The sequence below is a fragment of the Acomys minous genome (assembly GCF_964271855.1).
Source record: "Acomys minous genome assembly, chromosome: 16".
Classification (NCBI taxonomy): Eukaryota; Metazoa; Chordata; class Mammalia; order Rodentia; family Muridae; genus Acomys; species Acomys minous.
This window is the reverse complement of record NC_140498.1, coordinates 64,860,019-64,887,083: the sequence shown is the minus strand read 5'-3', so window position 1 is coordinate 64,887,083 and position 27,065 is coordinate 64,860,019. Positions and strand designations below refer to the sequence as shown.

General features: G+C 44.0%; 1 protein-coding gene across 2 annotated transcripts in view; it reads right to left on the bottom strand.

Annotated features, from left to right (window-relative positions):
• Positions 1–27,065, bottom strand: part of BAIAP2L1 (BAR/IMD domain containing adaptor protein 2 like 1) — a 96,853-nt gene that overhangs the window by 19,451 nt on the left and 50,337 nt on the right. For both annotated transcript variants that reach the window (XM_084762517.1, XM_084762516.1), the window contains exons 4-7: positions 2,127–2,188; positions 1,952–2,023; positions 1,211–1,348; positions 174–326 (exon numbers count right to left, since the gene is read on the bottom strand). In XM_084762517.1, the coding sequence (XP_084618643.1) occupies positions 174–326; positions 1,211–1,348; positions 1,952–2,023; positions 2,127–2,188 (425 nt within the window). The remainder of the gene's footprint in view (positions 1–173; positions 327–1,210; positions 1,349–1,951; positions 2,024–2,126; positions 2,189–27,065) is intronic.

Genomic DNA, 27,065 nt, shown 5'->3' with positions numbered 1-27,065 from the left:
TTGGATAAACTATTAAATTAGTGACAGTGGGCATTTGATCCTCCGTTCCACCTGTATTTCTGTAAAATCCCAGCGCTCTATACTGTGCAGGTCTGAAGGGAGCAGCACTGCAAGGACTCCCGAGTACAAGCTAAAGCCATCACTGCCCTCGGTGCCCCCCGCCGCGCGCTCACCTGCAGGTGATAGTGGTGTATGTGGTTGGCAAAGCTACAGTGCTTGTCCACCAGGAAGCAGAAGCGCCTCTTTTCCTCAAGCAGGGCTTCTTTGCAGCCGTCTGCAATGAACTTCTGGATTTCACTCTGGCGAGAAGTAACCGTCTCCACGTACTATGAAAAGGAATGGTTAAGAAGCGTGACGGGAGGCATCCGGTGGCCGCACGGCACGACACCTGCCGCCTGCCATCTTCCCGCCCAGCTCAGCTTGATTATGGAGAGACTCTCAATGCAGATAAACACTGGACAGAAGCCTTGTAACCTGGCCCGAGCAGACACCGTCATCCTTAAGTTGCTGACTCACATGCAGAGAAGGTGCCCTCTGAGCAGCTGTCATAAGGCATCCTCTAGGGAAGACTTCTCCTCTACTGCAAACTACACTGGGACCAGAAAGTTTCCGGTTGGATCACAGTCCCAGGTACCAATCTTAGGACTTAGCCTGAGCCGCATTCTCCCATGGTAAAATGAGTACGGTCGGGCCAAGTGTGGTGGTGCACACCTTTAACAGCGGTACTTAAGAGGCAGAAACAGGCAGACCTCTGTGAGTTCTAGGCCAGGCTGGTTTACACAGAGTGTTTCAGGCTAGCCAGGCCCACACAGTGAGATCCTATCTCAGACAAACAGGAGGGAAGACTCATGCGAATCACAAAGGTCTCCTTCTTTTCCCTGAGCTAAGGGGAGGTGGCAGTAAGTACCGTGTGCTGTTACCGTAACTCTGGAAAATCCTGCTCTGGAAACTCTGGAAACCTTTGTTTTCTATTCTTTGAGACAGGATCTTATTATGTAGCACAGGCTAGCCTAGAACTTAAGACCTTTACATCTCAGCCTTAAGAGAGCTGGAATTACTGGCACGTGCTACCACGCTCAGCTTGGAATGCTTAGATTTCACCTCAGCAGTAGCACAGAAAGGAGCTGATAGGGTACAGCTGACTGAGGCGAGCCTCCCCTTAAACTGTACATACATGACTGACCAAGAAAAATATTGCTGAAAAGCTCACCTCAATTTCTTTGTGTTCATATTTGAGTGCATTTCGTCCTCCTTGACTTTTTCTTCTGATCTTCTTCAACTCTGCTTGAGATTTCTCCAAAGAATCTAATTTATTCCTGTGTTCTGCTTGGTATCTTTTAAGAGTAGCCTGTAAGTTAAGTGTTGTTGTTCTGGGGCACTGTACAAGCTGCCATGGACTCACTTTTGCTCACACTGGGGCATGGTGGCGCACGCCTGTAATCCCAGCGCTTGGGAGGCAGGTGGATCACTGTGAGTTCGAGGCCAGCCTGGTCTACAAAGTGAATCCAGGACAGCCAGGGCTACACAGAGAAACCTCGTCTCCAACAAACAAACAAACATCCCCCCCAAACAAACATAAACAGTGCCAGTCCATACCATTTCCCCATCTATACCCCAGAAGACCCCCTCCACCCAACCTGAATTCTTAGGAGTTGATAGTTCTAATGTTTCTGCTTATGACCAGCTCTCTAAAGATAAATATGCCTTTTCTTTTTAATTCTCTTTTTTTCTCAAAGGTTTTTAGACACCAGGTAGTGCTTTGGTGAATATACACACAGTTCTAAAGGGCTAGGGAAGTAGCTCAGTGGTAGAGTGCCTGCCTAGCATACGTCAGGCCCCGGGTTCCATCCCCAGACACACACACACACACACACACACACACACACACACACACACACACGTGCGCGCACACATGCTCCCCCGAGCCAGGGTGGATGAAGAGTGCACTCACGTTCATATACTTGACGTCAAGTTCCGTCTTCTTCTCTAGCTCATGGATAATCTCTTTATGGAATTTTTTGAACTATTGACAAAAATGAAAAAAAATGTAAAAATGTATATTGTATTTGAGTTTTAGGCAATAGTATATAAAATACATTCTTAAAACATAACGATCGTCTGCTTACGTTTTCCTCAAGCGTCTCATTGAGCTTCTTGTGGGTGCCGGAAATCTCTATGAGGACATGGCCTGTGAACAAAGCCAGACACATAATGGGAAGATGCCACAAATAGAAACAAAGCAGTGGGAGCAAATGGTACAAAGTTTCCCTCGGGGACTTCAAATACTAAACCCAAGACCATTGCAGTGTCAGATGGATCCCCAGGGAAGGTGCAGGGGGACATGTGAACTATCTAATGTCCTCCTGGCCTAAGGACACCTATTCTGTTTTTGGAGTCACCCTCGTCTTTCTATTTTACACGTTCCCTCAGCCAAGTCTTATATACCTGATTTAACTTTCCAAAACTGACTTTGGTTTTTATGTGTTTGTGTGTGTGTGTGTGTGTGTGCGTGTGCGTGTGTGCGCACACGCGCATGCCTGGAGGCCAGAAGGTGTCAGATCTGTAGTTACAGGTGGTCATGAGCCACCTGACAGCTGGTACTAAGAAAAACTCATGTTCTCACAAGGGTAGTGCCTGTATCCACTCTTACTGACCAAGCCATTTCTCCCGCCCTGTGATTTAACTTTGAAATTATCTTACAAAAGATTAGCTCAGTCATCACAGTAACTAATTATAGGAACAGAGGATTTATTTTTATCTAATCCCCAGAGTAATCTGATTATCTGATAATCACAGAGAAAAAGCATCCTCTTTTTCTCATTTTTAGCTCATATATTTGTTGTGGAAAATATCAGCAGCACCAGGGGAAACTGCAGCAGTGGCAGCGTTCCGCCTCAGATCTCCTGGGATGACACAGAGTCCCTGAATCAGAGGTTCCTCCCTCCAGAAAGCAGCAGGGCGAGCACCTGGTCTGCAAGGCCAGCTGTCTTATGGTTGGGGCACGTGCTAAAGCTTTTCCTCTGATATAGGCAGACACGACCCTCTCTGCCAACCTACCTGCCTTAGAAACCACACAGGTCTTGTTAATATAAGAAGGAAAGGCTGGGCGTGGTGGCGCACGCCTTTAATCCCAGCACTTGGGAGGCAGAGGCAGGCAGATCACTATGAATTTGAGGCCAGCCTGATCTACAGAGTGAGTTCCAGGATAGCCAAGGCTACACAGAGAAACCCTGTCTTGAAAAACCAAAAAATTAAAAGTGTGTGTGTGTGTGTGTGTGTGTGTGTGTGTGTGTGTGTGTGTGTAGGAAAACAGGAATCATTTGGAATGACTGCCACTGCCATATGAAACCACAACAAAATGGTGGATTGCTTTTAGGTCAGCAGCTAGACCCAAGGAATGTTTATGGCAAGCTGAACAGCTGTGGATGAGAACGGATGGCACACTAAGACCCTGGTAGAATGAGGGAAAGGAGAAAATGAGCACAGAGTCCATGGCTTCAGCTGTCACTAGTGCACGAGTGATTCAGGCACACTTTCAGGAACATGTGCAGCCATCTGCTTCTCAGACTTGCCAGGCCAGCCCTGCTCCTCTCTCATCTTGCATCTCAGAAATCCAGTCTTGGGTGTTCCATGTGTAAGAGTGAGCTCACTGGCACTGGGCCTCCTAATCTCACCTAACCCTAGCCAGCCAGTTCATGGTGGGAGACCTCTCACCTATGTGTCACACCCATGATAAAAAGTCATGTACTGTGCACTGGCTAGGTCTCTCAGGAGAGACTCCTCTACTTTGCTCCTGGATGGCTTGTGTTCTTATGTCTCTGGGCTGTGTTCTCTTCTGGGTCAACTTTATGTGGTGCCACAGGTCTTTCTAAAAGCAAAGAACAGGCAGCCTCCCTCTTCTCCCCACAGTGTCCCAGATAAACAGACTCATGGGCTACAAGCTGAAAGCTGCCATGGACCAGAGCTGTCTAAACCCTGGGTGTGGTGGGCACAGAGAATCGCCTATCAAACATACCTGGAGCCAGGCGTGGTGGCGCACGCCTTTAATCCCAGCACTCAGGAGGCAGAGGCAGGTGGATCGCTGTGAGTTTGAAGCCAGCCTGGTCTACAAATTGAGTCTAGGACAGCCAAGGCCAGAGAGACCCTGTCTCAAAAAACCAACCCCCCCCCCAGAGAAAACATACCTGGAGGAGTCCTAGGCCATCAGGAACAGGAATAGATTTTATCCCTTAAGCTCTGCGAATCTAAGAAGGTCCAGACAATGTGCTGGATAAAGTAGCGTTGTGGCAGAATAGTCCCCAGTATTTGGGTTTGTTTGTTTTGTTTTTTCCCCACCATGTTCATCAGCTTCCCATCCTGGTGATGCTATCAAAAATTTCCAAAAGTCCATATAACCCACCCCCCAAAAAAACCCAGACTTTTTTTTTTTTTTAAAACAAGAGAAGGCTGCAACCTGGCCATGAGTATAACTAAATTACTACGTCATTTCAGATACTGAGACATTCAGAGTTACTTTTATATCTATTTTGAACTCTAAACGATTCCTAGTTGGAGATTTAAAAAAACAAACAAAATACACTTCAATTATCTGAAAACTAAGCACTCAGTTCTTGGCAAGTAAGATCTTTTTAGTAGGGGGAAATCTAAAAATATTTTGGCTGAAACTCATCAGAAGAATTCCGTTGGAAAGCAAAGTGGTCACATTTCTTTCTAACATGACCCTTCTTGAACTGTGTTTCCGCAGCCCCACTCAAATGTGGGTCTCAGAGCAATGCGCAGTGTGCTAAGCACAGCTCTCTGAACTCCCGCACTCTGCCTTGCCGGCTCCGCCCACCTCCCATGGGTTCCCACTGTCCATACTCCTGTGTGGTTTCTGCCACCGCAGACAGGTTCAATGAAATGGGCTATTCACAGTGGTAGGACGGGAACCCCTGACCTATTTATTCTTTTCCCTCATGGTGTGTGGAATTCCGAAGCCGGCCTCCCAGTGGTAACCCCTGAGTCCTTGGTTTTAAAGACTGACTGAAACACACCTTAGCCGTGATTGTGCAAGCTGCCAAGGCATACCCTGAAACAGGACACAAAACTGCCTTTCGGTTCAATCCAGATGTTTACTCCCCAGTAGAGCAATTATTTACTTCAGGTTTGAAAACGTTCTGCGTCTGTGCTGTTCTACCCTACATCCTCTAACCTGCTTCTCCATGAATTATACTTGAGAAGGAGAAAGGCACAGAGAGCATTTGAGGGAAGAGCCGAGGAAGCACAAGCCAGATTCAAACGGAGCAGAACGGAGTGCAAGCCCCGACAGGAAGCTGTGTGCCGCGTGTTGCGCCAAAATCTTTTCCTTTCTCCTTTCAGGTTAGGAGCCAACATCTCAGAAAGAAATTCATATCTTTACAGCCATGTGACTTAATCTGAATGAGTTAGACTCTTAAAGGTGCAATAATAAGGAATTTATTATTAAAATTAAAAAATGTTTGCCGTGCTGGAGATGGAGCTGAAGTGCTCATCCATGCTGAGCCAGGGCCCTGCCACAGAGCCACAGCCACGGCTCAAGGGGATTTAGGTGAAACACACGTTTCAAATTCATGAACTTAACTAGAAGACAATGCTCATAGAAATAGTGGCAAACAACAGTATTACTTTAGGGTTTAGGAATGTATCCAAGTATTTTGAACAATGCTATGTAAGGCTATGCATGTGGCCAGTAGGCAATATGGCCTTAAAGTATTAAATAACAAAAGTTAAAGAATGTTACTCATGCTGGGCGTGGTGGCGCATGCCTTTAATCCGAGCACTCGGGAGGCAGAGGCAGGTGGATTGCTGTGAGTACGGGGCCAGTGTGGTCTACAAAGTGAGCCCAGGACAGCCAAGGCTACACAGAGAAACCCTGTCTCAAAAAGAGACCAAAAAGAAGAAGAAGAAAAAAGAATGTTACTCATATGAGTTTTTGTGTTTGTTTTTTCTGAGACAGGGTTTCTCTGTGTAGTCTTAGCTGTCCTGGACTCTTTTTGTAGACCAGGCTGGCCTCAAACTGACAGAGATCCTCTTGTCTCTGCCTCCCGAGTACTGGGATGATAGGCATGTACCACCGTGCCTGGCTGAGATACTTTTGTTTGAAATACTTTTGTTGATTTTTTTTCCTGGGTTGGTACTGCAGATGGAACCCCACAGCATGGCATGTTAGGTAAACACTCTTTTCCTAAGCTACATCCCCAGATCCCACTAGAAGGCTAGCTAATTATTTCTTTGACACAGGGTCTTGTTATATAGGCTGTCCTCAAATTTACAATCCTCCTACCTCTACCTTGCAAGTGCTGGGATTGTAAGCATGCACTGCCACACCCAGCGGGTCTATTAATATATTTCAGTGAGATAAGTCTTTACCAGTTCACAGTTAAGAATGTGGAGGAGCCAGATGGAGCCTGCCAAGGACAGAGGCAGCAAAGAACACATGTTGAATTCAGGCAGACATTTAGAAAGAAAAAAAAAAGAAAGAAAGAAAGAAAGAAAGAAAGAAAGAGAAAAACCAAGCCGAACTCTTTCCATTTATATCTGGTCACAGATAATTATGACACATTTGTTATTTCCAGAGAGTACAGAGTAATGGCTGAGTCACACACCACTTCCTACGTGTTACTACAAGTGGAACCAGACAGCAAGATGATAGTGTAGAAGCCAAGCTACTGTTGGCTTGAAGTCATACTGTGTGCACTTAAGTGAAAATGAACAAAAATGGTACTGGGAAAATAGATAGTTTTTTCTGACTGTTCTTACCCCCTTTTTCCAAGGCAGTTTCCCTGTATAGCTCTGGCTGCCCTGGACTTCCCGCTGTAGGCCAGGCGGGCCTTGAACTCAGAGATCCACCTGCCTCTGCCTCCGGAGTGTTGGGGTTAAAGGCATGTACTGCCACTGCCCAGGTGTTTTTATCCGACATTTTTACAGAGAACAAATGTGATAAGGAGAAAATGCAATGGGGACTAAAAAGAGCTTAGAAGGCAAAGAGCTTGAAGTCTTGAGTGACAACTGAATTCAATCCCTGGGATCCAGTTGGTGGAAGCAAAGAAGCAACTCCTATAAGTTTTTCTCTGACCTTCACACACAAAATAAATAAAATGCAATAAAAGATTTATCAGTACACCACCCAACAGTGGTAAACTGCAGCACATACCCTGTGTTTCACTTCCTGCCCAACGACTTTGCCTGCTTTCCCGGAGGACTGCCAGACCCATGGACACTAGGTAAACCGCTCCCTTCCCCTAGCCCCCCGCCTACCACCTCCCCTGAAAGCACCCCCAACAGCAATAAACTGCACCCCATACCCTGGGCCCTATTTCCCACCCCACAACCCTGCCTGCTTTCTTGGAGGCAGGGGGCACCAGGGACAGCAGGTAAGCCACACCTCCCCACAAGCCCCTGCCTGCCAAATCCCTCGAAAGCATCTTCAACAGCAGCAAATTGTACCCCATACCCTGACTCCATTTCCTGGCCCACAACTCTGCCTGCACTCACCATAGACACACAGGGAAGACTCCTCTGCACTAAGCTCTTGCCTGCCACATTACCCTAAAACACACCCGTCAGACTTTAACTGCACCCTACCCCCTGGACTCCATTTTCCAGCCCACCACCCAGCTTGCTTTCCTGGATGCCCACCAGCACCAGGTACCCCAGGACATGTTGGTACTAGGGACTCCACAGACAAGGGTAGCACCCAAACCCCAAGAGACCAATGCAGGTCACAAAACTCCCAGGGGAGACACCCTATAGGACTTGAAGACTAGCTAGTTACCAGAACTCCAGGCCACTCAGGATGATAGACCGAGAGGAAACAGAAGCCAAGAAAAAAAACATTAAAAAACAAAAACAAAACAAAAAACAAAACCCACCCATCTAACAAAGATAAACTCAGAAATCAGCATTTAACCCTATAACTGCAAAAACCTAGGTGGCTAAAGGCAGCATAAAAACAGCATTAACAACAGCCAGGGCAATATGAAAGCACCAGAGCCCAGCCATCTCACTACAACAAGCCCTGGATTTCCTAACCCAGATGAAACACAATCTTATGAAGATGATAGAGACCTTCAAAGAGAAATGAACACATCCCTTAAAGAAATACAGGAAAATACTATTAAACAGGTGAAGGAAATGAATAAGACTGTTCAAGACCTGAAAATAGAAATAGAAGCAATAAAGAAAGCACAAACAAGGCTGGAGAGATGGCTCAGAGGTTAAGCGCACTGACTGCTCTTCCTGAGGTCCTGAGTTCAAGTCCCAGCAACCATATGGTGGCCCATAACTATTGATAATGTGATCTGATGCTCTTTTCTGGCCTGAAGGTGTACATGCAGACAGCACTGTTTACATAATAATCAATAAATAAATCTTAAAAAGAAAAAAGAAAAGAAAACACAAACAGAGGGAATCCTGGAGATGGAAAACCTAGGGAAGAGAACAGAAACATGTATCATCAACCGGCTATAAGAGATAGAAGAGTGAATCTCAGGCATAGAAGATACAATAGAAGAAATCCATACATTGGTCAATGAAAATGTTAAATCTGAAAAGTTCCTAACACAAGACAGCCAAGAAATCTGGGACACTATGAAAAGACCAAACCTAAGAATAACAGGAGTAGAAGAGGGACAAGATTCCCAGCATTCCCAGCTCAAAGGTTCAGAGAACAGCCTCAACATAATCATAGAAGAAAACGTCCCTAACCTAAAGAATGAGATGCCTATAAACATACAAGAAGCTTATAGAACACCAAATAGATTAGACCAGAAAAGAAAATCCTCCTGCTACATAATAATCAAAACACTAAATTACAGAACAAAGAATATTAAAAGTGGGTCAGAGCGGGCGTGGTGGCATACGCCTTTAATCCCAGCACTCGGGAGGCAGAGGCAGGAGGATCACTGTAAGTTCGAGGCCAGCCTGGTCTACAAAGCAAGTCCAGGACAGTCAAGGCTACACAGAGAAACCCTGTGTTGAAAAACAAAAACAAAAACAAACAAACAAAAAGCGGGGCTGGAGGGATGGCTCAGAGGTTAAGAGCACTGACTACACATGGTGGCTCATAACCATCTATAGAGTGAACTGATGCCCTCTTCTGGCCTTCAGGAGTAAATGCAGGCAGAACACTGTATACATAATAAATAAATAAATCTTAAAAAATATTAAAAGCAGCAAGGAAAAAAGGTCAAGTAACATATAAAGTCAGACCTATTAACATTATGCCTGACTTCTCAACAGAGACTTTAAAAGCCAGAAGGACCTGGGCAGATGCCTTGTAGCCTCTAAGAGACCACAGATGGCATGCCTTTAATCCCAGGCAGAGGCAGGTGGATTGCTGTGAGTTCAAGGCCAGCCTGGTCTACAAAGGAAGTCCAGGATGCCAAGGCTAACACAGACTCTGTCTTGGAAAACAAAACAAAAAACAAAAAGGGGGGGGGGCTGGAGAATGGTTCAGATATTAAGAGCACTGCTTGCTCTTTCAGAGGTCCTGAGTTCAATTCCCAGCAACCACATGGTGGCTCACAATCATCTGTAATGTGATCTGACTCCCTCTTCTGGCCTGTAGGTGTACATGCAGTCAGAGCACTGAATACATAATAATGAATAAATAAATCTTAAAAAAAAGAAAAACCATAAAAAATTTACAAGAATCAACAATCATTGGTCATTAATATCTCTCAATATCAATGGGGTCAATTCCCCAATAAAAAGATACAGGTCAACAAAATGGATGCAAAAATAGGATTCACCCTTCTGCTGCACACAAGAAACACACCTCAGCAGCAAAGGCAGACATTATCTCAGAGTAAAGGGCTGGAACAGGTGTTCTAAGCAAGTGGACCTGAGAATCCAGCTGGAGTAGCCATTCTAATATCTAATAAAATAGACTCCCAAGCAAAATTAACTAAAAGATACAGAAAAGGATTCTTCATACTAATCAAAGGAAAACTCCACCAAGTTAATGTCTAAATTCTGGATATATATGCCTCAAGTACAAGGGCACCCACATTCATAAAAGACATATTACTAGAGCTTAAATCACACATTGACCCTACACATTATTAGTGGGAGACTTCAACACCCCACTCTCACCAATGGACAGATGTTATAAATCAAATGGACCTAACATGGCTACAGAACATTTCACCCAAACACAAAAGAATATACCTTCTTCTCAGCACCTCACAGAAATTGATCATATACTTCGACACAAAGCAAGTCTCAACAGATACAAGAAAACTGAAATCACCCCTGTATCTTATCAGACCACCATGGATTAAAGTTGGACTTCAGCAACAGCAGAAACAACAGAAAGCCTACGAACTCATGGAAACTGAGCAACTCACTACTCAGTGACACTACTCAGGGAATAAATAAATAAATAAATAAATAAATTGAAGACTTTCTAGAATTCAATGAAAATGAGGCCACAACATACCCAAACTTATGGGAAACAATGAAAGCAATGCTAAGAGGAAAATTCATAGCAATAAGTGCCTTCATAAAGAGATTGAAAACATCTCATACAGGGAACTTAACAGGACATTTGGAACCTCTAGGAAAGAAAGAAGCAAACACACCCAACAGGAGTAGATGGCAGGAAACAATCGAACTCAGGACTGAAATTAATAAATTAGAAACAAAGAGAACAATAAAAAATATCAATGAAACCAAGAGTTGATTCTTTGAGAAAAATCAGTAAGACAGACAAATCCTTAGCCAAACTAACTAAAAGGCAGAGAGAGAATATCCAAATTAACAAAATCAGAAATGAAAAGGGGGATACAACAGACAGTGAGGAAATCCAAAGAAGCATTAAGTCTTACTTCAAAACCTATATTCCACAAAATTAGAAAAATCTAAGTGGAATGGACAATTTTCTTGATAGCTACCACTTGCCAAAGTTAAATCAAGATCAAGTAAAAGTTTAAATAGTCTTATAACCATATAACCAGAGAGTTTAAATAGTCATTAAAAAAAATCTCTCAACAACAACGACGACAATGACAACAACAATAACAACAAAGCCCAAGGCTCCCAACCTCAACAGCAGCAGCAGCAGCAGCAGCAGCAACCCAAGGCCAGATGGTTTTAGTGCAGAATTCTACCAGACTTTCAAAGAAGAGCTAATACCGATACTCCTCAAATTATTCCAAAAATAGAAACAGAAGGAACACTGCCAAATTAATTTTATGAGGTCACAGTCACCCTGATACCTAAACCACAGAAAGACTAAACCATAAAAAGAATTTCAGACCAATCTCCCTTATGAACAATGATGCAAAAATGCTCAACAAAATACTCACAAATTGAATTCAAGAACACATAAAAAACATCACCCACCATGATCAAGTAGGCTTCATTCCAGAGATGCAGGGATGGTTCAACATATGTAAATCCATCAATGTAATTCATCAAATAAGCAAACTGAAAGAAAAAAACTACATGACCATCTCATTAGATGCTAAAAAAGCCTTCGACAAAAATCTAACACCCCTTTATGATAAAAGTCTTAGATTAGGGATACAAGGCACACACCTAAACACAATAAAGGCAATATACAGCAAGCCAATAGCCAACATCAAATTAAATGGAGAGAAACTTAAAGCAATTGAACTAAAATCAGGGACAAGACAAAGCTGTCCGCTCTCTCCATATCTATTCAATACAGTACCTGAAGTTCTAGCTACAGCAATAAGACAACTGAAGGAAATCAAGGGGATGCACATCATAAAGGAAGAAGTCAAAGTACTGCTATTTGTAGATGATATGATAGTATACATAAATGACCCCCAGAAAATTCTACCAAGGAACTCCTACATCTGATAAACACCTTCAGCAAAGTGACTAGATACAAAATTAATTAAAAAGAAAAAAGAAAAAAAAAAAAACCCAGCAGCCTTCCTTTATATAAACAGGCTGAGAAAGAAATTAGGGAAACAACACCCTTCACAATAGCTACAAATAATATAAAATATCTTGGTGTAACTCTAATCAAGTAAGTGAAGAACCTATATGATAAGAACGTCAAGCCTTTGAAGAAAGAAATGGAAGATTTCAGAAGATGGAAAAATCTCCCATGCTCATAGGTCAGTAGGATTAACATAGTAAAAACTGCCATTTTACCAAAAGCCATCTACAGATTCAACGCAATTCCCATCAAAATTCAGACACAATTCTTTACAGACCTTGAAAAAATAATACTCAATTTTATATGGAAAAACAAAAACCCTACGATAGCTAAAACAATTCTTACAATAAAAGAACTTTTGGAGGTATCACCATTCCTGATTTCAAGCTGTACTACAGAGCAACAGTGATAAAAACTGCACGGTATCATCATAAAACAACACGCTCATCAAGGGACTCGAGTTGAAGACCCAATAGTAAAGCCACACACCTGTGGCCACTTGATTGTTTACAAAGAAGCCAAAACTATACAATGGAAAAAAGAGAGCATCTTCCCCAAATGGCGCTATACTAACTGGATAGTGTGTGTAAAAGAATATAAAAAGATCCATATTTATTACCCTGAACAGAACTCAAGTCCAACTGGACCAGTGACGTCAACATAAAACTGAACACACTAAATCTGAAAGAAGATAAAGTGGGGAATAACCTTGAATGCATTGGCACAGGGGACAACTTCCTGAACTGAACACGAACAGCTCAGGTTCTATGATCAACAATTAATGACTGGGACTTCGTGAAACTGAAAAGCTTCTGTAAGGTGAAGGACACTGTCAAAAGGACAAAAGAGCAGCTTACATAATGGGAAAAGGTCTTCACCAACCTTACATCTGACAGAGTCTGATATCTAAAATATATAAAGAACTCAAGAAACTAGATGCCAACAAAGCAATAACCCAATTAAAAATGGGGTACAGATCTAAATAGAGAATTCTCAACAGAGGAATCTCTAATGGCTGAGACGCACTTAAAGAACCGCTCAACATCAGGGAAACGCAAATCAAAACAACTCTGAGATTTCGTCTTAGACCGCCAGAATGACCAAGATCAAAAATTCAAGTAACAACACCTGCCGAAAAGGATATGTACCAAGTGGAACACTCTTCCATTGCTGGCTGAGTGCAAACTTGTACAATTACTTTGGAAAACAATTTGGCAGTTTCCCAGAAAATTGGGAATAGTTCTACCTCAAGACCCAGCTATACCACCCTGGGCATATAGACAAAAGATGCTCCACCATACCACAAAGACATTTGCTCAACTACGTTCATAGCAGTTTTATTTGTAATAGCCAGGAACTGGAAACAATCTAAATGCCCTTCAACTGAAGAATGGATAAAGAAAATATGGTACATTTACACATAGAATATTACTAACCTAATAAAAACAATGACATGAAATTTGCAAGCAAATGCATGGAACTAAAGAAGATCATCCTGAGTGAGGTAACCCAGACCCAGAAAGAGAAACATAGTTATGTACTCACCTCTAAGTGGGTATTAGCTGTACAGTAAAGGATAACCATACTACAATCTACAGACCCAAAGAAGCTAAGTAACAAGGAGGGCCCAAGGAAAAAAATTATTGAACCTTACTCAGAAGGAGAAATAAAATAGACATCAGAAGTGGAGGGAGGGAGGAAGGGAATTTGCTGGGAGAGGAGGGGGAGAGGGGAGCAGGAGAGATCAAGTGTGTGGGGGGGGACAGAGGGAGAGAGTATGGGGGGAGAGAACTGGAATGGGGGTAATCTCTGGGATGAGCTAGAAACCTTGGGCAATGGAAAATCCCGGGAATCTGTGAGGATGATCCTAGCTAAGATGCCTAGCAATGGGGATACGGAGGCTGAAATGGTCATCTCCTGTAAGCACGCATGACCTCCAGTGGAGGGACTGGAACCAACCCAGCCAAAAACTTTAGATCTGCAATTTCTCCCGCCAACAAGACATGCAGGGGTAGAGATGGAGCAGGAAGTGAGGGAATGGCCCACCGATGACCGGCCCAGCCTGAGGCCTGCCTGTGTCACAAGAGAGAACCCACCCTTGACACTATTCATGGTGTTCTGCCATACTTCCAGACAGGTGCCTAAGATGTCATTTGAGAGGCTTCACTTAGCCACCCATGGAAACATATGCAAAGGCCCACAGCCAAACATTAGGGAGAGCTTGGGGAGTTCTAGGGCAGAGGGAGACAAAGGATTGAAGGGGCCAGAGAGGGCAAGGACACCACAAGAAAACATACAGAACGAACTACCCTGGGCCCACAGGGACTGAACCACCAAACAGAGAGCATGTTTGGGACAGATCTAGGCCCCCTGTACATGTGTAACAATGGTGCATCCTGGTCTTCATGTGGGACTCCTAACAGCAGGAGCAGGGGCTGTATCTGACTCTGTAGCCTTCCTTGGGAGCCCTTTCCCCTCGCTGGGCTGCCTTGCCTAGCACAACAGGAGATGTACCTAGTCCTACTACAACTTGATATGCCAAAGCAGGCTGACATCCATGGGAGGCCTCCCTTTTTCTAAGGCTTTTCTGAGGATAAAGGGAGGATAGGAGGATGGTGGGGAGGGGAAGGGAGAGGGAGGAACTGGGAGGAGAGGAGGGAGAAGTGTGACAGGGATGGAAAATAAATAAGGTAATTAATTTTTTAAAAAAGCGCGCGCACGCGAGCACACACACACACACACACACACACACACACACACACACACACACATACACACACACACTCAGTACAATGAAAGTAAAAGCAAAGTACACAGATGTTATACTAAACAAACAGGTGTGTATGCTGAAGATCCAAGTCACCCGCACTTAATCACACACACACACACACACACACACACACACACACACACACACACACACACACGGGAACACACAGGAAATGCTCTACTGCCTCTAAAAATGGCTCTTAGTCCCCAGAGGCAGGCAAGTGGCTCCCCTGATCAGTGCTGAGCTCTTCAAATAGTAACACGGAGCAGTGAATGGTTGTGCCTTTAATCCCAGTACTCGGGAGACAGAGCCAAGTGGATCTCTGAGTTGAAGGCCACCTCTGTAAAGTGAGTTCCAAGACAGCCAGGGCTACATACACAGAGAAGCTCTGTCTTGGAACAAAACAAAACAAAAACAAAAACAAAAAATAACCAACAACCAACCAATCAAACTTAAGACAACAGAACACCCCCACAAGTAGCCTTGTCCGTGAAGTAGAGCGCAAATGGGTATCATTCTTGACTTAACCCAACTGAAGTGCTCCAGTTCTAATTAATGTCTTGCAATCATCATATAATTATTCCGCCAGTGTCCCCCAGAATAAACAAATACGTGACAAGGAGGTATATGTCACAAGAGTCAGCTTGGTCAAACGTGGCCCACTCTAATCTGAGCATCAAAACAGTGAAGGATGGTAATAAACTATAGATCGTTAAGAAATCCAGAGACCTGTGCGTCCATGGCAACAGATGTTCCTGCCGAAAGTAAAATGCCAAATATCAGTAAGTGAGGAGAGGCTGCCGGCTTTAGGAAATCACCATTTTGCCACCATCACAGTAAAGATGGGTCAGAGGAAAAATTATTAACGAATGTAAAGTTAGGATGAGGAATAAGATGCTGCATAGCCTGGACGTTTTCCTCATTTCTTGTTAAGAGAAAATTTTTTAAAAAGACTTATTTATTTATTATGTACACAGTGTTTTGTCTGCAGGTACAGAGGGCGCTAGATCTTATTACAGATGGTTGTGAGCCACCATGTGGTTGCTGGGAATTGAACTCAGGACCTTTGGAAGAGCAGCCAGTGCTCTTAACCTCTGAGCCATCTCTCCAGCTCCCCTAAGAGAAATATTTTTAAAAATACAATAGTGGACTAGAAGACAGACAGGACCTTTATATCAACGACGACGAGAGGGAAGTGAGCAGTGTGCGCACATTTGCTACTCACCAGAGGCAAACGCCTTGGGTGTTGTTCTAGCGAGAACAAACATCTGGCACCTGGAAGACCTCAAGGTCCCAACTTATAGCAGGTTTACAGGACCATACGCTTAACTGAGTGAACCTTATTTACCTAGTTAGATTTTTTAAAATTACATTTATTTTCTTGATGTGTGCGTGCGTGCACACATGGAGGTCAGAAGACAACTTGGTTCTCTCCTTTTTCTATGTAGGTTTTGGAGATAGAACTTAGGTCAGCAGTACAGGCCTTTTCCCACCGGGCCACCTCACCAGCCCCTCATGTGTCTACTTAGTTTTGGAGGAGGAAGGGGAAGAGAAGGAGAAAGAGGAAGGGGAAGATGACAGTGATGATGTGGACCATCTCATTCTGGTCCTGGGGACGTCAGTGCTGCTTGCTGGAGATAATGTTGAGAGAAAGGAGTGTGCTGATGCGTGAACTGATATCTGTGTTGAACTTAAAGTAAGATCTCTGCAACCTCCTTTTTATAAAGTGATCAGTATAGTCAAGACCCGAAAGCAACTAGTTCTCTGAGTCAAACAGAAGTGTCAGCCAGAGGCTGGAGAGACGGCTCAGGAGTTAACAGCCTGTACTGCTCCTTCAGAGGGCATGTGTTCAGTTCCTACCACCATGCCTGGCAACTCATAACCCGCTGTTAACTCCAGCTCCATGGGAATCTGACGCCTCTGACCTCTGTGGGTACCTACACTCACATGTTCACACGCCCAAAGCGCATACACATAATTAAAGATAATAAGTTAAAAATCCCTTTTAAAAGGTTGCCGTCATAGTGGGGAGTGGTGGCTCATACCTATAGTCCCAGAAATCCGGAGGCTGAAACAGGAGGATTTTTTAGTTTGGTGCAAATCTGGGCTACAGAATAGGATTGTGTTTCAAAAAAACTGAAAAATTATAATTATAAGCCTAGACTTTTTTTCTTCTTCTTGGAGTTGTCTCTTTTAGACACAGTTCAAATAAAACTTAATTTTTGATAGCTGGGTGTTGGTGTTGCATGCCTTTAATCCCAGCACTTGGAAGGCAGAGGCAGGTAGACTTCTGTGAATTTAAGGCCACCCTGGTCGACATAATGAGTTCCAGGACAGCCAGGACTATGTAGAGACCCTGTCTCAAAAACAACAACACTCCCCAAAACAAACCCCAAACAGAACAAAAACAATTTGATTTTTTTTTTAAAAAAAATGTTTATTTATTTAATTATGAGTGTTCTGTCTTCACACACACCAGAAAAAGTCAGATCCCATAACAGATGGTTGTGAGCCGCCACATGGATGTGAGGAATTGAACTCGGGACCTCTGGAAGAACAGTCAGTGCTCTTAACCACTGGGCTGTCTCTCCAGTGCAACAACTCGATATTTGTGGAACTCTAGAATAAACTTTCCAAATGGCATTGGCTTGGCACATTAGCCTGTCAGAAGCTACTGCTGATCTCAGTGATGGAGCACAAAGTTGCTGGGAAGAGGGTGGAGGCTGGAGAAGAGCAGGTCTTACGACTCTCATTCCCCACAGAGAGCTCAAAGCAGGAAGCTTCAGCCACGTCAAAACATTTGCAGAAAGATGTGCTGGTGCCAGCCAGGCTTCTCAGCACCTGTGTACATCCAGAATGTTACTTAGTATAATGAAGGAGTCCCCGGGACTTCCCAGAGTTTACCTTTAAGAGTACCAATGGTTGTTCTCTGTAAAGATGGAAAGAATTCCCCTCAGGCTTCCGGCAATAGAGATAGCACAGCCATTGTGAAATAAGCCCAGAGCCCTGTTGTGGACTGGCCTTCAAGGGCAAGCTACAGGAGTGAGGCCTTATCTGTCCTGGGAACGGCAATTAGTTACCTCAGCCCCCTCCAGCTTTTTCACAGGGTAAAGAAGGCTAAGAAGCTCTCCCAGAGGTCAGATTCCAGGTATTCAGGGTTGTCTGAAACTTCCACAAACAACTCAAGATTCCCACGGAAGATAAAGGAATGAAGTTTTCCTTTCCCAAGACTTTATCACACCAGTCATCAACAGGGCCCCAGGAAGGGACCTGGGTTACAGCTGCAGAACTCCACTGAGAGGAATGACAAAGAGAAAAGAAATAAAGCCTCTGACACAGTTACAGCTGCACCAACTTCAAATACATCCCAACTCCTAGACTGATTAAAAACAAAACAAACATCAACCAACCAAACAAAAAAACCTAAAAAACATCACACCAAAGGCCTGTCTCCCACTGTTACTATGATCTGGTATGCTATATTCAATTTTCATTAACAAAATTAGACACACTAAAGAAAAACAGTCTGAAGCAACAAGGTAAACATCAGAGCCAGACTCGGATATGGTGGAGATTGTGAAACTGCAAGGCTGATAACTTAGCGGGGTGTAATAAAGCACACCAACACTGCTGATACTCAGGATGGGACAGGAGGGCTGCCAGTGTGAAGACGGCCTGCGTAACACAGCAAGTCCTAGGCTGACCCGGGCTACACACTAGAAGTCTGACACAGCCCAAAACAAAGCCTAAGACCTTGAACAGCTGGGTGGTGGTGGCGCACGCCTTTATTCCCCACGATTAGGAGGCAGAGGCAGACAGAGCTCTATGAGTTCGGGGCTAGCCTGGTCTATAGAGTGAGTTCCAGAACAGCCAGGGATACACAGAGAAACTCTGTCTCAAACAAAACAAAACAAAACAAAAACAACTCCCCCCCCCAAACAAACAAACAAACAAAAACCCTAATTATTGTTTAATACGCCAAGGATCCTATTGGGAAAACTGAGAAACATGAACCGATAAGCAGAGACAAACTCAAATAAATAATCAAAGAAAATGATAGAAACAGGGACGTAGAATGCCTCTGATGCTCTGGGTTTTCAAGGGACTGGATGTAGCTGAGGAAAGAACCAATGAACTTGAAGATAGTTACTACAACCCTCCAAAACTGGCATACAAAGAAAAGAACAACGAAACAAGAGAAGGAATAAAGTAGCCAAGAACGGTGAGCAATTAAAAGAGTAAAACATCCATAAAGGGAAGACCATCTTCCCAGAGACAGGCGGGAGTGGAAAACCATCTGAAGCAGAAGTTTCAGAGCCTATTTTCCAAACCTCATGGCAGATATCCACTTACAGACTCAGAAAGCTCAGGGAACACAGAACAGACACTGAAAGACTGACATCTCACTATATCACACACAAACTGCAAAATACCAAAGGTAAACAGACACTCTTGAGGAAGCCGGAGGGTGGGAAATGCCAAGGCTGGAGAGGAACAGGGTCAGAGTTACACCACACTTCCCCTCATAAAGCACTTAAGAGAGGTAAAGTGGGCCGTGGTGGTGCAAGCATGAAATTTCAGCACTTGGGGTAGAGGTAAGAGGATTGCAAAGTCTGTAAGCTTAGGCTATGCAGGACAACCTGTCAAAAGACAAAAACAAAACAACAACAAAACCCCAGCAAAGCAGCATGGTGGTACATGAGCTCCAGGTTAGTTAGGCTATGTAGTGAATGACAGGCCAGCTAAGGCTTCACAAACTGCAAAATACCCAAGATAGTAAAACATCTAGGAATTCCAAGACTTGCCAACCTAGAGTTTATCCTCTAAGTATACAGGAAACACACACACATAAGCACACATATGGAGTGGGGAGAGAAAGCATGTATGTGCATTCTGAAATAGGGCATCACTATGTGGCCTGGCTGGCCTGGAACTAGCTATGTAGACCAGGCTCACCTTAAACTGACAGGGATCTACCTGCCTCTCAGTGCTGGGATTAGGAGAGCATCACCATGCCCAGCTGATTTTTTTTTTTAAGGCAAAAATCTGTCACCAATAGGCCTCAGCTGCAGAAAACGTTAAAATAAAAATTTCAGATATATTTTATGTCAGAAACTCAGAACTACATTAAAAAAAAAAAGAACACTTAATAGAGGGAGAAATTCAAGGAATAAAGGTAATAATTCTTTTCTTCTGCCTTCTTCTTCTTCTTCTTTTTTTTTTTTTTTTTTTTTTTTTTTTTTTTTTTTTTGAGACAGGGTTTCTCTGTGTAGCTTTGGCCATCCTGGACTCACTCTGTAGACCAGGCTGGCCTCGAACTCACAGCGATCCGCCTGCCTCTGCCTCCCAAGTGCTGGGATTAAAGGCGTGCACCACCACGCCCGGTTTATGCCTTCCTTTTTTTTTCTATTTTTTTGAGATAGGGTTTCATTCTTTAGTTCAATCTGTCCTTGAACTCATGACCCTCCTACCTCAGCCTGTGTACATGAATGTGTGCCATAGCCAGCTCTGTAAAAACTATTCTTAGGGGTTGGGGATGTAGTTCAGTTGGCAGTTGCTAGGTAGAGTGCTTGCTAAACACAGACAAGAAGCCTCATGGCTGGGCTCCAGTGCCACACAAAACCCTCTCCCCCACTGTCCTTTGTTAAAATGATGAATGATTGTACAAGACCAACAGAAACAGTGCACTGAGTGGCTCTAGTTTGTAGTAAAGGGGAAACTGTTAAGCTCAAATTATTAGACAGAGATGGTCACTGCCTTCTGGTGGTTTGTTGCTGTTGTTGTTTGTTTGTTTTGTTTTGTTTTTCAAGACAGGGTTTCTCTGTGCAACAACCACCACCCAGACTGTCCTGGAACTTGCTTTGGACACCAGGTTGGCCTGGTTTCATAGAAATCTGCCTGCTTCAGTCTCCTACATGTTGGAATTAAAGGCATGGGCCACCACACCCGGCTGTCTTCTGGCTTTGTAACGGTGTGGAAGAAACGTGCAATGTGTTTCAACAGAAACTGTACTTTGAACATTCACTTTTGATCACTTGCTGGGCTAGTGGTACCCGGCACAATACTTCCTTGTGATGTGGGGTGATGGTGGAAGGTCAGGGTTGCCTCAGGCGCTCGGTTACAAGGGGAACACCTGGGAATGAAGTAACCTGAAATGAGCGTTGTTCAGTGAAGGGGCCTAAATAATCTGTGATCCCAACTGCATGACACTCTAGGAAAGGAAAACCTCCAGATACAGCAAAAAGATCAGTGCCTGCCAGGGGCTTGTGGGTAGTGACTGAATGACATGGTATGTGGACACAGTTCAAATCTATTCATTCAGTAAGGCTGAAGCACTAAAAAAAATAGGCTGAAAAGAAAAAAAAATTAGTTAACAACAGCCCTCTGGGTATTTTAAAATCAAGTCTCAGTGAGGTATGGAGCACAACAGAACAGAATACCAGGTCTACACAATGGAATGCTAGCGGTCTAGTGGTGCACCTAGCAGACAAAATTAAGAGCAAGTTTTCAAAAACAAGAAGTGAGATACAGGGTTTAGGGGACATTTCTGCCACTGGCCTGATAAACTAACTCTGAAAGCAAACTGAATGTCATGTCCCACTTGACTCTTGATTAACAATTAAGCCAATTAGCCTACCTGCTGTTCTCAAGCACAGCATGCTAAACACAGGGCCTGTGATAATACTTAAGGTGGATTTCTTATTTAAAATGTTTTTTTTTGCATGTATGGTGTGTCTATGTATGTGTTCATGTGAATGTAAGCATGCAGAAAATTTGGGTCCTCTGGAAGAGTAGCAAGTACTCTTAACTGCTTAGCCATCTTTCCAGGCCCTGAGGAACTTACTGAGGTTTTGAAAGGTTGGAAGATTTTTTGTTTTTTGTTTTTTAGTTTCTTTTTTTCTTTTTTCTTTTTTAAGACAGGGTTTCTCTATGCAGCCTTAGCTGTCCTGGACTCACTTTGTAGAGCAAGTTGGCCTCAAACTCACAAGAGATCCGCCTGCTTCTGCCTCCCCGAGAGCTGGGATTACAGGCGTGCGCCATTGTACCACTGCACCCAGCAGGCAGATTTCTTAACATTACACAAGTACTCACTGAGGGCGAGACCTACGTCTGACCCTGAGCTTGTGATCCTGACTACTAGGTATCCTTGGTTCAACTCTGAGTCGAGAATTCACAAGGAAGGTAAATTAGGCTTGCTCTACTGAGTGCCGGCGACTGTTCATCATCACTGTCAACTTGATTGGACTGAAAGGTCATCTCTCGGTGTCTGGGAGGACATTCCCAGAGAGTATTACGTCAGGAAGGCTCTGACATACTCAACAGATGAATCCCTTGATGGAGTCATACTACAGTGGCGTTACTGGGAGGTGGTGAAAAGTAGGAAGTGGGGCCTAGCTTGTGCAGGTAGGTCCTGGGGGCTGTGTTTGGGGAGTATGTCTTGTTCTGGTTGCTTCCTTTATTCGTTTTTTTCTGCTTCCTGGCTGCCATGATGTGCCTACTCTGCTCTTTCACACCTTTCCCTTTGTGACTGACTACCACTCTGTCACTGCTGAAACACGAACCCAAATCGGCGATTCCTTCCTTTACTTTTTTTTTTTTTAGGTAGTCATCAAATGATGCATAGGGAACTAATACACAGGCTTAAATGGTGCTCAGGACATGGTAGGCAGAAGTCTCATCACTCTGGATTGGTAAGATGATGAGAAGGCTCAGTGGATATTGGTACTTGCAACCAAGCATGGTGATGCGAGGACTCACATATCGTAAAGACAGAAGACTCTGACAAGTTGCCCTCTGACTTCTATGTGCCCGGCACACTCATAAATGTGTGTACAGAGATATGTGCCAAACTAATTAAACAAAAATGTCATAAAAAGTTAGAGAAGAAAAATACCAGAACATTTGAATTCTTGTCTAAAAACAGAAATGTGGAAGGCTGGGCAGCACCACAGAGGCACACACAGCTAAGGACTGGGCTGGGCCTTGAGGCTGTTTTAGCTCAGAGCGAATGGAACACACAGAAGCTAAAGCTACAGTGGTAGGATTGCCTTTCCAAGGCTCCGCCGGAAGCCAGTGGTGTCCTAGCTCACACACATACAGAGAAGCCCTGAGACAGGTAAGACAGGGTTCATGCTGGTTGTCTGCTCCATATTGTCACCTGAGAGAGGGCTTTCAGAGCAGACAGGGCTCCTGGGCTTGGCTGAGAAGCACACAACCTCTAGCTTGTCCTATGCAGCAGCCTGAGTCTATGGGACTTGACAGAAGTCCCTCCTAGGGCTTAGTGATAATCAGATGGGAAGACCATAAGAAGAAAGAGTGTGACATGCTGTGGTCTTTGAGAACTGCCATATTTCTGATCTAGGGAGGCCCCAGGAACTGGCTTAGTTAGCATTCCTGTTGCTGGGCTCGTAAGATGGGGCTGTCCTGTTTACAGGGACTGCTTACAATGGTGTCCAGACCCAAGCTTCCAAAGGAAGACTCAACATCTCTGGTTGGTGAAACGGGCACCCGGACCTTCTCTTAACGTGGTACTCACAGCGGACCAGCAAACAACTGTCTCCACGTCCACTCCCATCCACCATCCTGCTCCATCTGAACTGGGATATCACTCTTGTACTATGTTTCCTTGTCCCTACCTTTTACCATTAATTCATTCAGAAGCCAGGACAAGCCGTTACAAACCCATTCTAAGGCCTCGGAGGCCACGCCTCTCTCTAACTGAGGTTGAAAGGCAGCGTTCTTACCTTGGCCCACCGCCCCCATGTCCTGTCCCACCTTTCCTTCTTAATCTGCAGATCTCGTCCCTTCCCACTTTCCTTACTTCCCCCAAGGGCAGAGACCTATGGCCACAATAGCTCCAGTGCCTTTCTACTTGCTGGGTGTCACTGGCATGCTGTGTCAGACATCTGCCTCAAAATATACCTTCCCAAGCACATTTTGTCTACTGCCAGCAAAAGCAATTCCACTCCCTTCCTTCCTCCATCGCTCAGTGCTCCTCATCTGTTGCTTGGTGTGTCACACCTTGTGTCTGTCATCCATAGACAGTCCCCGAGGAGAGAGACTTTTGCTGTGTTTATTTATCTTCATAACCAGAACAAGGCTTACTAGACAGCAGGGACTCTTTAAATGGGGCCGGAGAGATGGATCAGTGGTTAAGAGCACTGCTTATTCTTCTCAGAGGACCCAGGGTTGATTCCCAGAACTCACACGATGACTCACAACCATCCACTATTACCCATTCCAGGGGATCCAACAGGCACATGGCACACACACAAGTGTGTAGTGGAAGTTTTGGTTTCCTTAAAAACTCAGCTATGTTATGTAAACAGGTTTTTATTTTAATCCCAAATGTGGGATGTGGAGATGCTTTTAGTTTATCTACCACAGATAACTGTCTTGTGAGGGGCATGGTCTTTGCCAGCTGCAGTTAGTTTAATTCTGAGGATGTGGAGAAGGTATAAATGTCAGAGCCTGGAGAGAAGAGGATGCTTTGAGGGATAAGGGGTGCTCTGAGGGAGAGACGAGGGCTTCGAGGAGGAAGAAGACACTTGCTGTTGCTGGACTGCTCGATATGCTGACAGGTGAGATTGATACTTTCCCCATGAACCCGATGACCCTAGCCAGCCAGAACTAAGTTTTAAAGAGATGCACATCCCCTGGCCCTTCTAATCTTCTTTCTCTCCTACCTAGAGTTGTAGGGAGAGGGTTGGAAGGGAGGTAGAGGCTTAAGGAACCCCTAATAAGATAGAGATAAAAACTTAGCACCTACACATGTACGCATGTAGGCAAAACATCCATACACATAAAGCAATAAATAAATCTAAAAAATTGTAAAAGCAAAAACTGAAAAATAAACAGGAAAGAAAATACATTCATTATCACCTGGTTTGGGTCTAATGTGGCTTTTTGAATAATCTAGAATTAATTTTCCTCTGCTCAGCTTTCTCTAAGAGCCAAGAAAAAAGAAGTCCCAATGCCCCCAGGGCTTCTCTTCCTCTCCAGCACCAAGCTCTAAGAGAGGAAAATTTACAGTGAGATACAGACAGCCATCAAATAATGAATATCACCAATGGGGAATAGAGCTCAGTAGCAGAACACGTGACCAGCAGTCAGTGAGGTCCTAGGTTCAATCCTTGGCAGTGACAAAAAAAAAAAAGGTAACAAATTGTTTATCACTCTAAGTATCAGTGTGGGGCCCCAGGTTCAAGCACTGTCACCATCATCATCATCATAATCATCATCATCATCATCATAAATAAAGGCTTAAAAGTATGTTTTAGAAATAGTCAAAGTGAATCTTTCCTCTCATGAAACAGTGGGAGGTCCTGGGATATGGCTCAGTTGGTAGAATCTAACATGCATAAAACTCTAGGTTTGGACTCAGGTCCCAAGAATCACATACACATGTGGCACACATGCACATGCACTCTAGGTTTGGACTCAGGTCCCAAGAATCACATGCACAGTGGCACACATCTGTAATCTAGGCACTTGGGAGGCGGAAGCAGGAAAATTAGAAGTTCAAGGTCATCCTTGGCTACACAGCAATTTTGAGGACACCTTAAATACATGGGACCCTATCTCAAAAATGGGGGGGTGGTAGTCAAAATAATTTATAGCCATGGGTTTAATTATGTAAAAATAGACAGCTTAAGATAAAAAGAGAAAAACTAAAATTGATGCTTATTAGGTTAATTTTTCAGTCAAGATAGTTCTTTTTTTAGAATGTAGGTTTTAAGTCTCATTACAAAATTAAAGTGTGTTGTTTTCAACATCCCAGAGGGCTTGTAAATTATACAGCATTAATATGAATGGGAAATTAAACTGGATTGAGTAGAATAAAAGTGAGATAAAATTAAAATATTTTCTCTGATACAGTGAATTTTCAGAAAAAGATCCAGGCATGGTGGTACAGTCTGAACTCAGGACAGGCTGTGGTAGGATTTTGAGTTTGAGGTTACTCTGAGCTACATAGCAAGGCTCCGGTTCAGAGGATTGGAGAAAGGCTGTGGACAGAGCTTCGTTGGTTCAACGATGCTTGGCGTGTGTGAGGTCCTAAATCAGACCTCCAGCAGTGCATACACCAAGAGCAGTGGTGCACACCTTCAATCTTTGCACTTGGGAAGTTGAGGCAGAAGGATCAGGAATTCCAGGTCATCCTCAGCCACATATTAAGTCTAAGGCCAATCTGGAAATGTAGTTCACTCAGTAGAGTGTTTACCTAGCATAGACGAGGCCCCAGGCTCTATGGTCAGCACTGTATTAGCTAGGTATGGTGGCATGTACACGTAAGTCCAGCTCTCGGCGGGAGAAGCAAGAGGATCAGAAGTTCAAGGGTACCCTCAGCTACATAGAGAGTTTGCGGTCATCCTCAACTACATGAGATAGTCTGTCTATCTATTTCTCTATCAGATCTACCTATCTATCTATCTATCTATCTATCTATCTATCTATCTATCTAATATCTATCTGGGTGTTTGTTGTTTGTTTTGTTTTGTTGAGACAGGGTTTCTCTGTGTAGCCCTGGCTGCCTTGAAACTCACTCTGTAGACCAGGCTGGCCTTGAACTCAGAGATCCGCCTGCCTCTCCATCCCAAGTACTTGAATTAAAGGCGTGCGCCACCACAACCAGTGTGTGTGTGTGTATGTGTGTGTGTGTGAGAGAGAGAGAGAATGAATTAATGAATAATAGTGTGTCACAAACTATATTGTGACAAAGGTGGAAGCTGTGACTGAGTGACGCCCCAGCCCTGGGGCCCTGCAGAGTCACAGGAGTGGACTGCTGGCCTGTGAGGTGCAGGTCATGGTTGTAAATGCCTGTCATCCACCGTGCCTCCTTGCTCATCTAGTAATTTGTACTGTACCTTTGAACCCATGTTTCTACAATATGAGTCAGATTCTAATAACTCCCAACCCTCTAATCCCAGTAATATCAGTTCTTCAACTTGGAATGACACATACAGACACACGGAGAAACAAGGTTTCATTTTTCTTTTGTACATTACTGCCCATGATTCTCTCCACAAGCTCCAAAGAGCAGGTAAGGGAGTCAGCCATCATTCCTAGGAGAAAGCACAGTTCTTCAACTACCCCCCTCCCTCCCTCCCCCTGGAGCCCATCCAGACATTACACATCCTTAGCCTTGCGGTCTCTCTGCCACCCTCATGCAGAGGCATCATCTTTCCCCAATACGCTCTGTAGCTCTTGTTACCCCTTTACTCCAGGGTCACTCCCAAATCTGGTTCTGTATGTCTGTATTTTCATAATCCCTTTACTGTGCTATAGGCGAAGACCAGGTCTGCTGCAAAATGTCACAATTGTTTAAAAAGAAAGTTGACCCCTAGATTGGAATCTAATACCCAT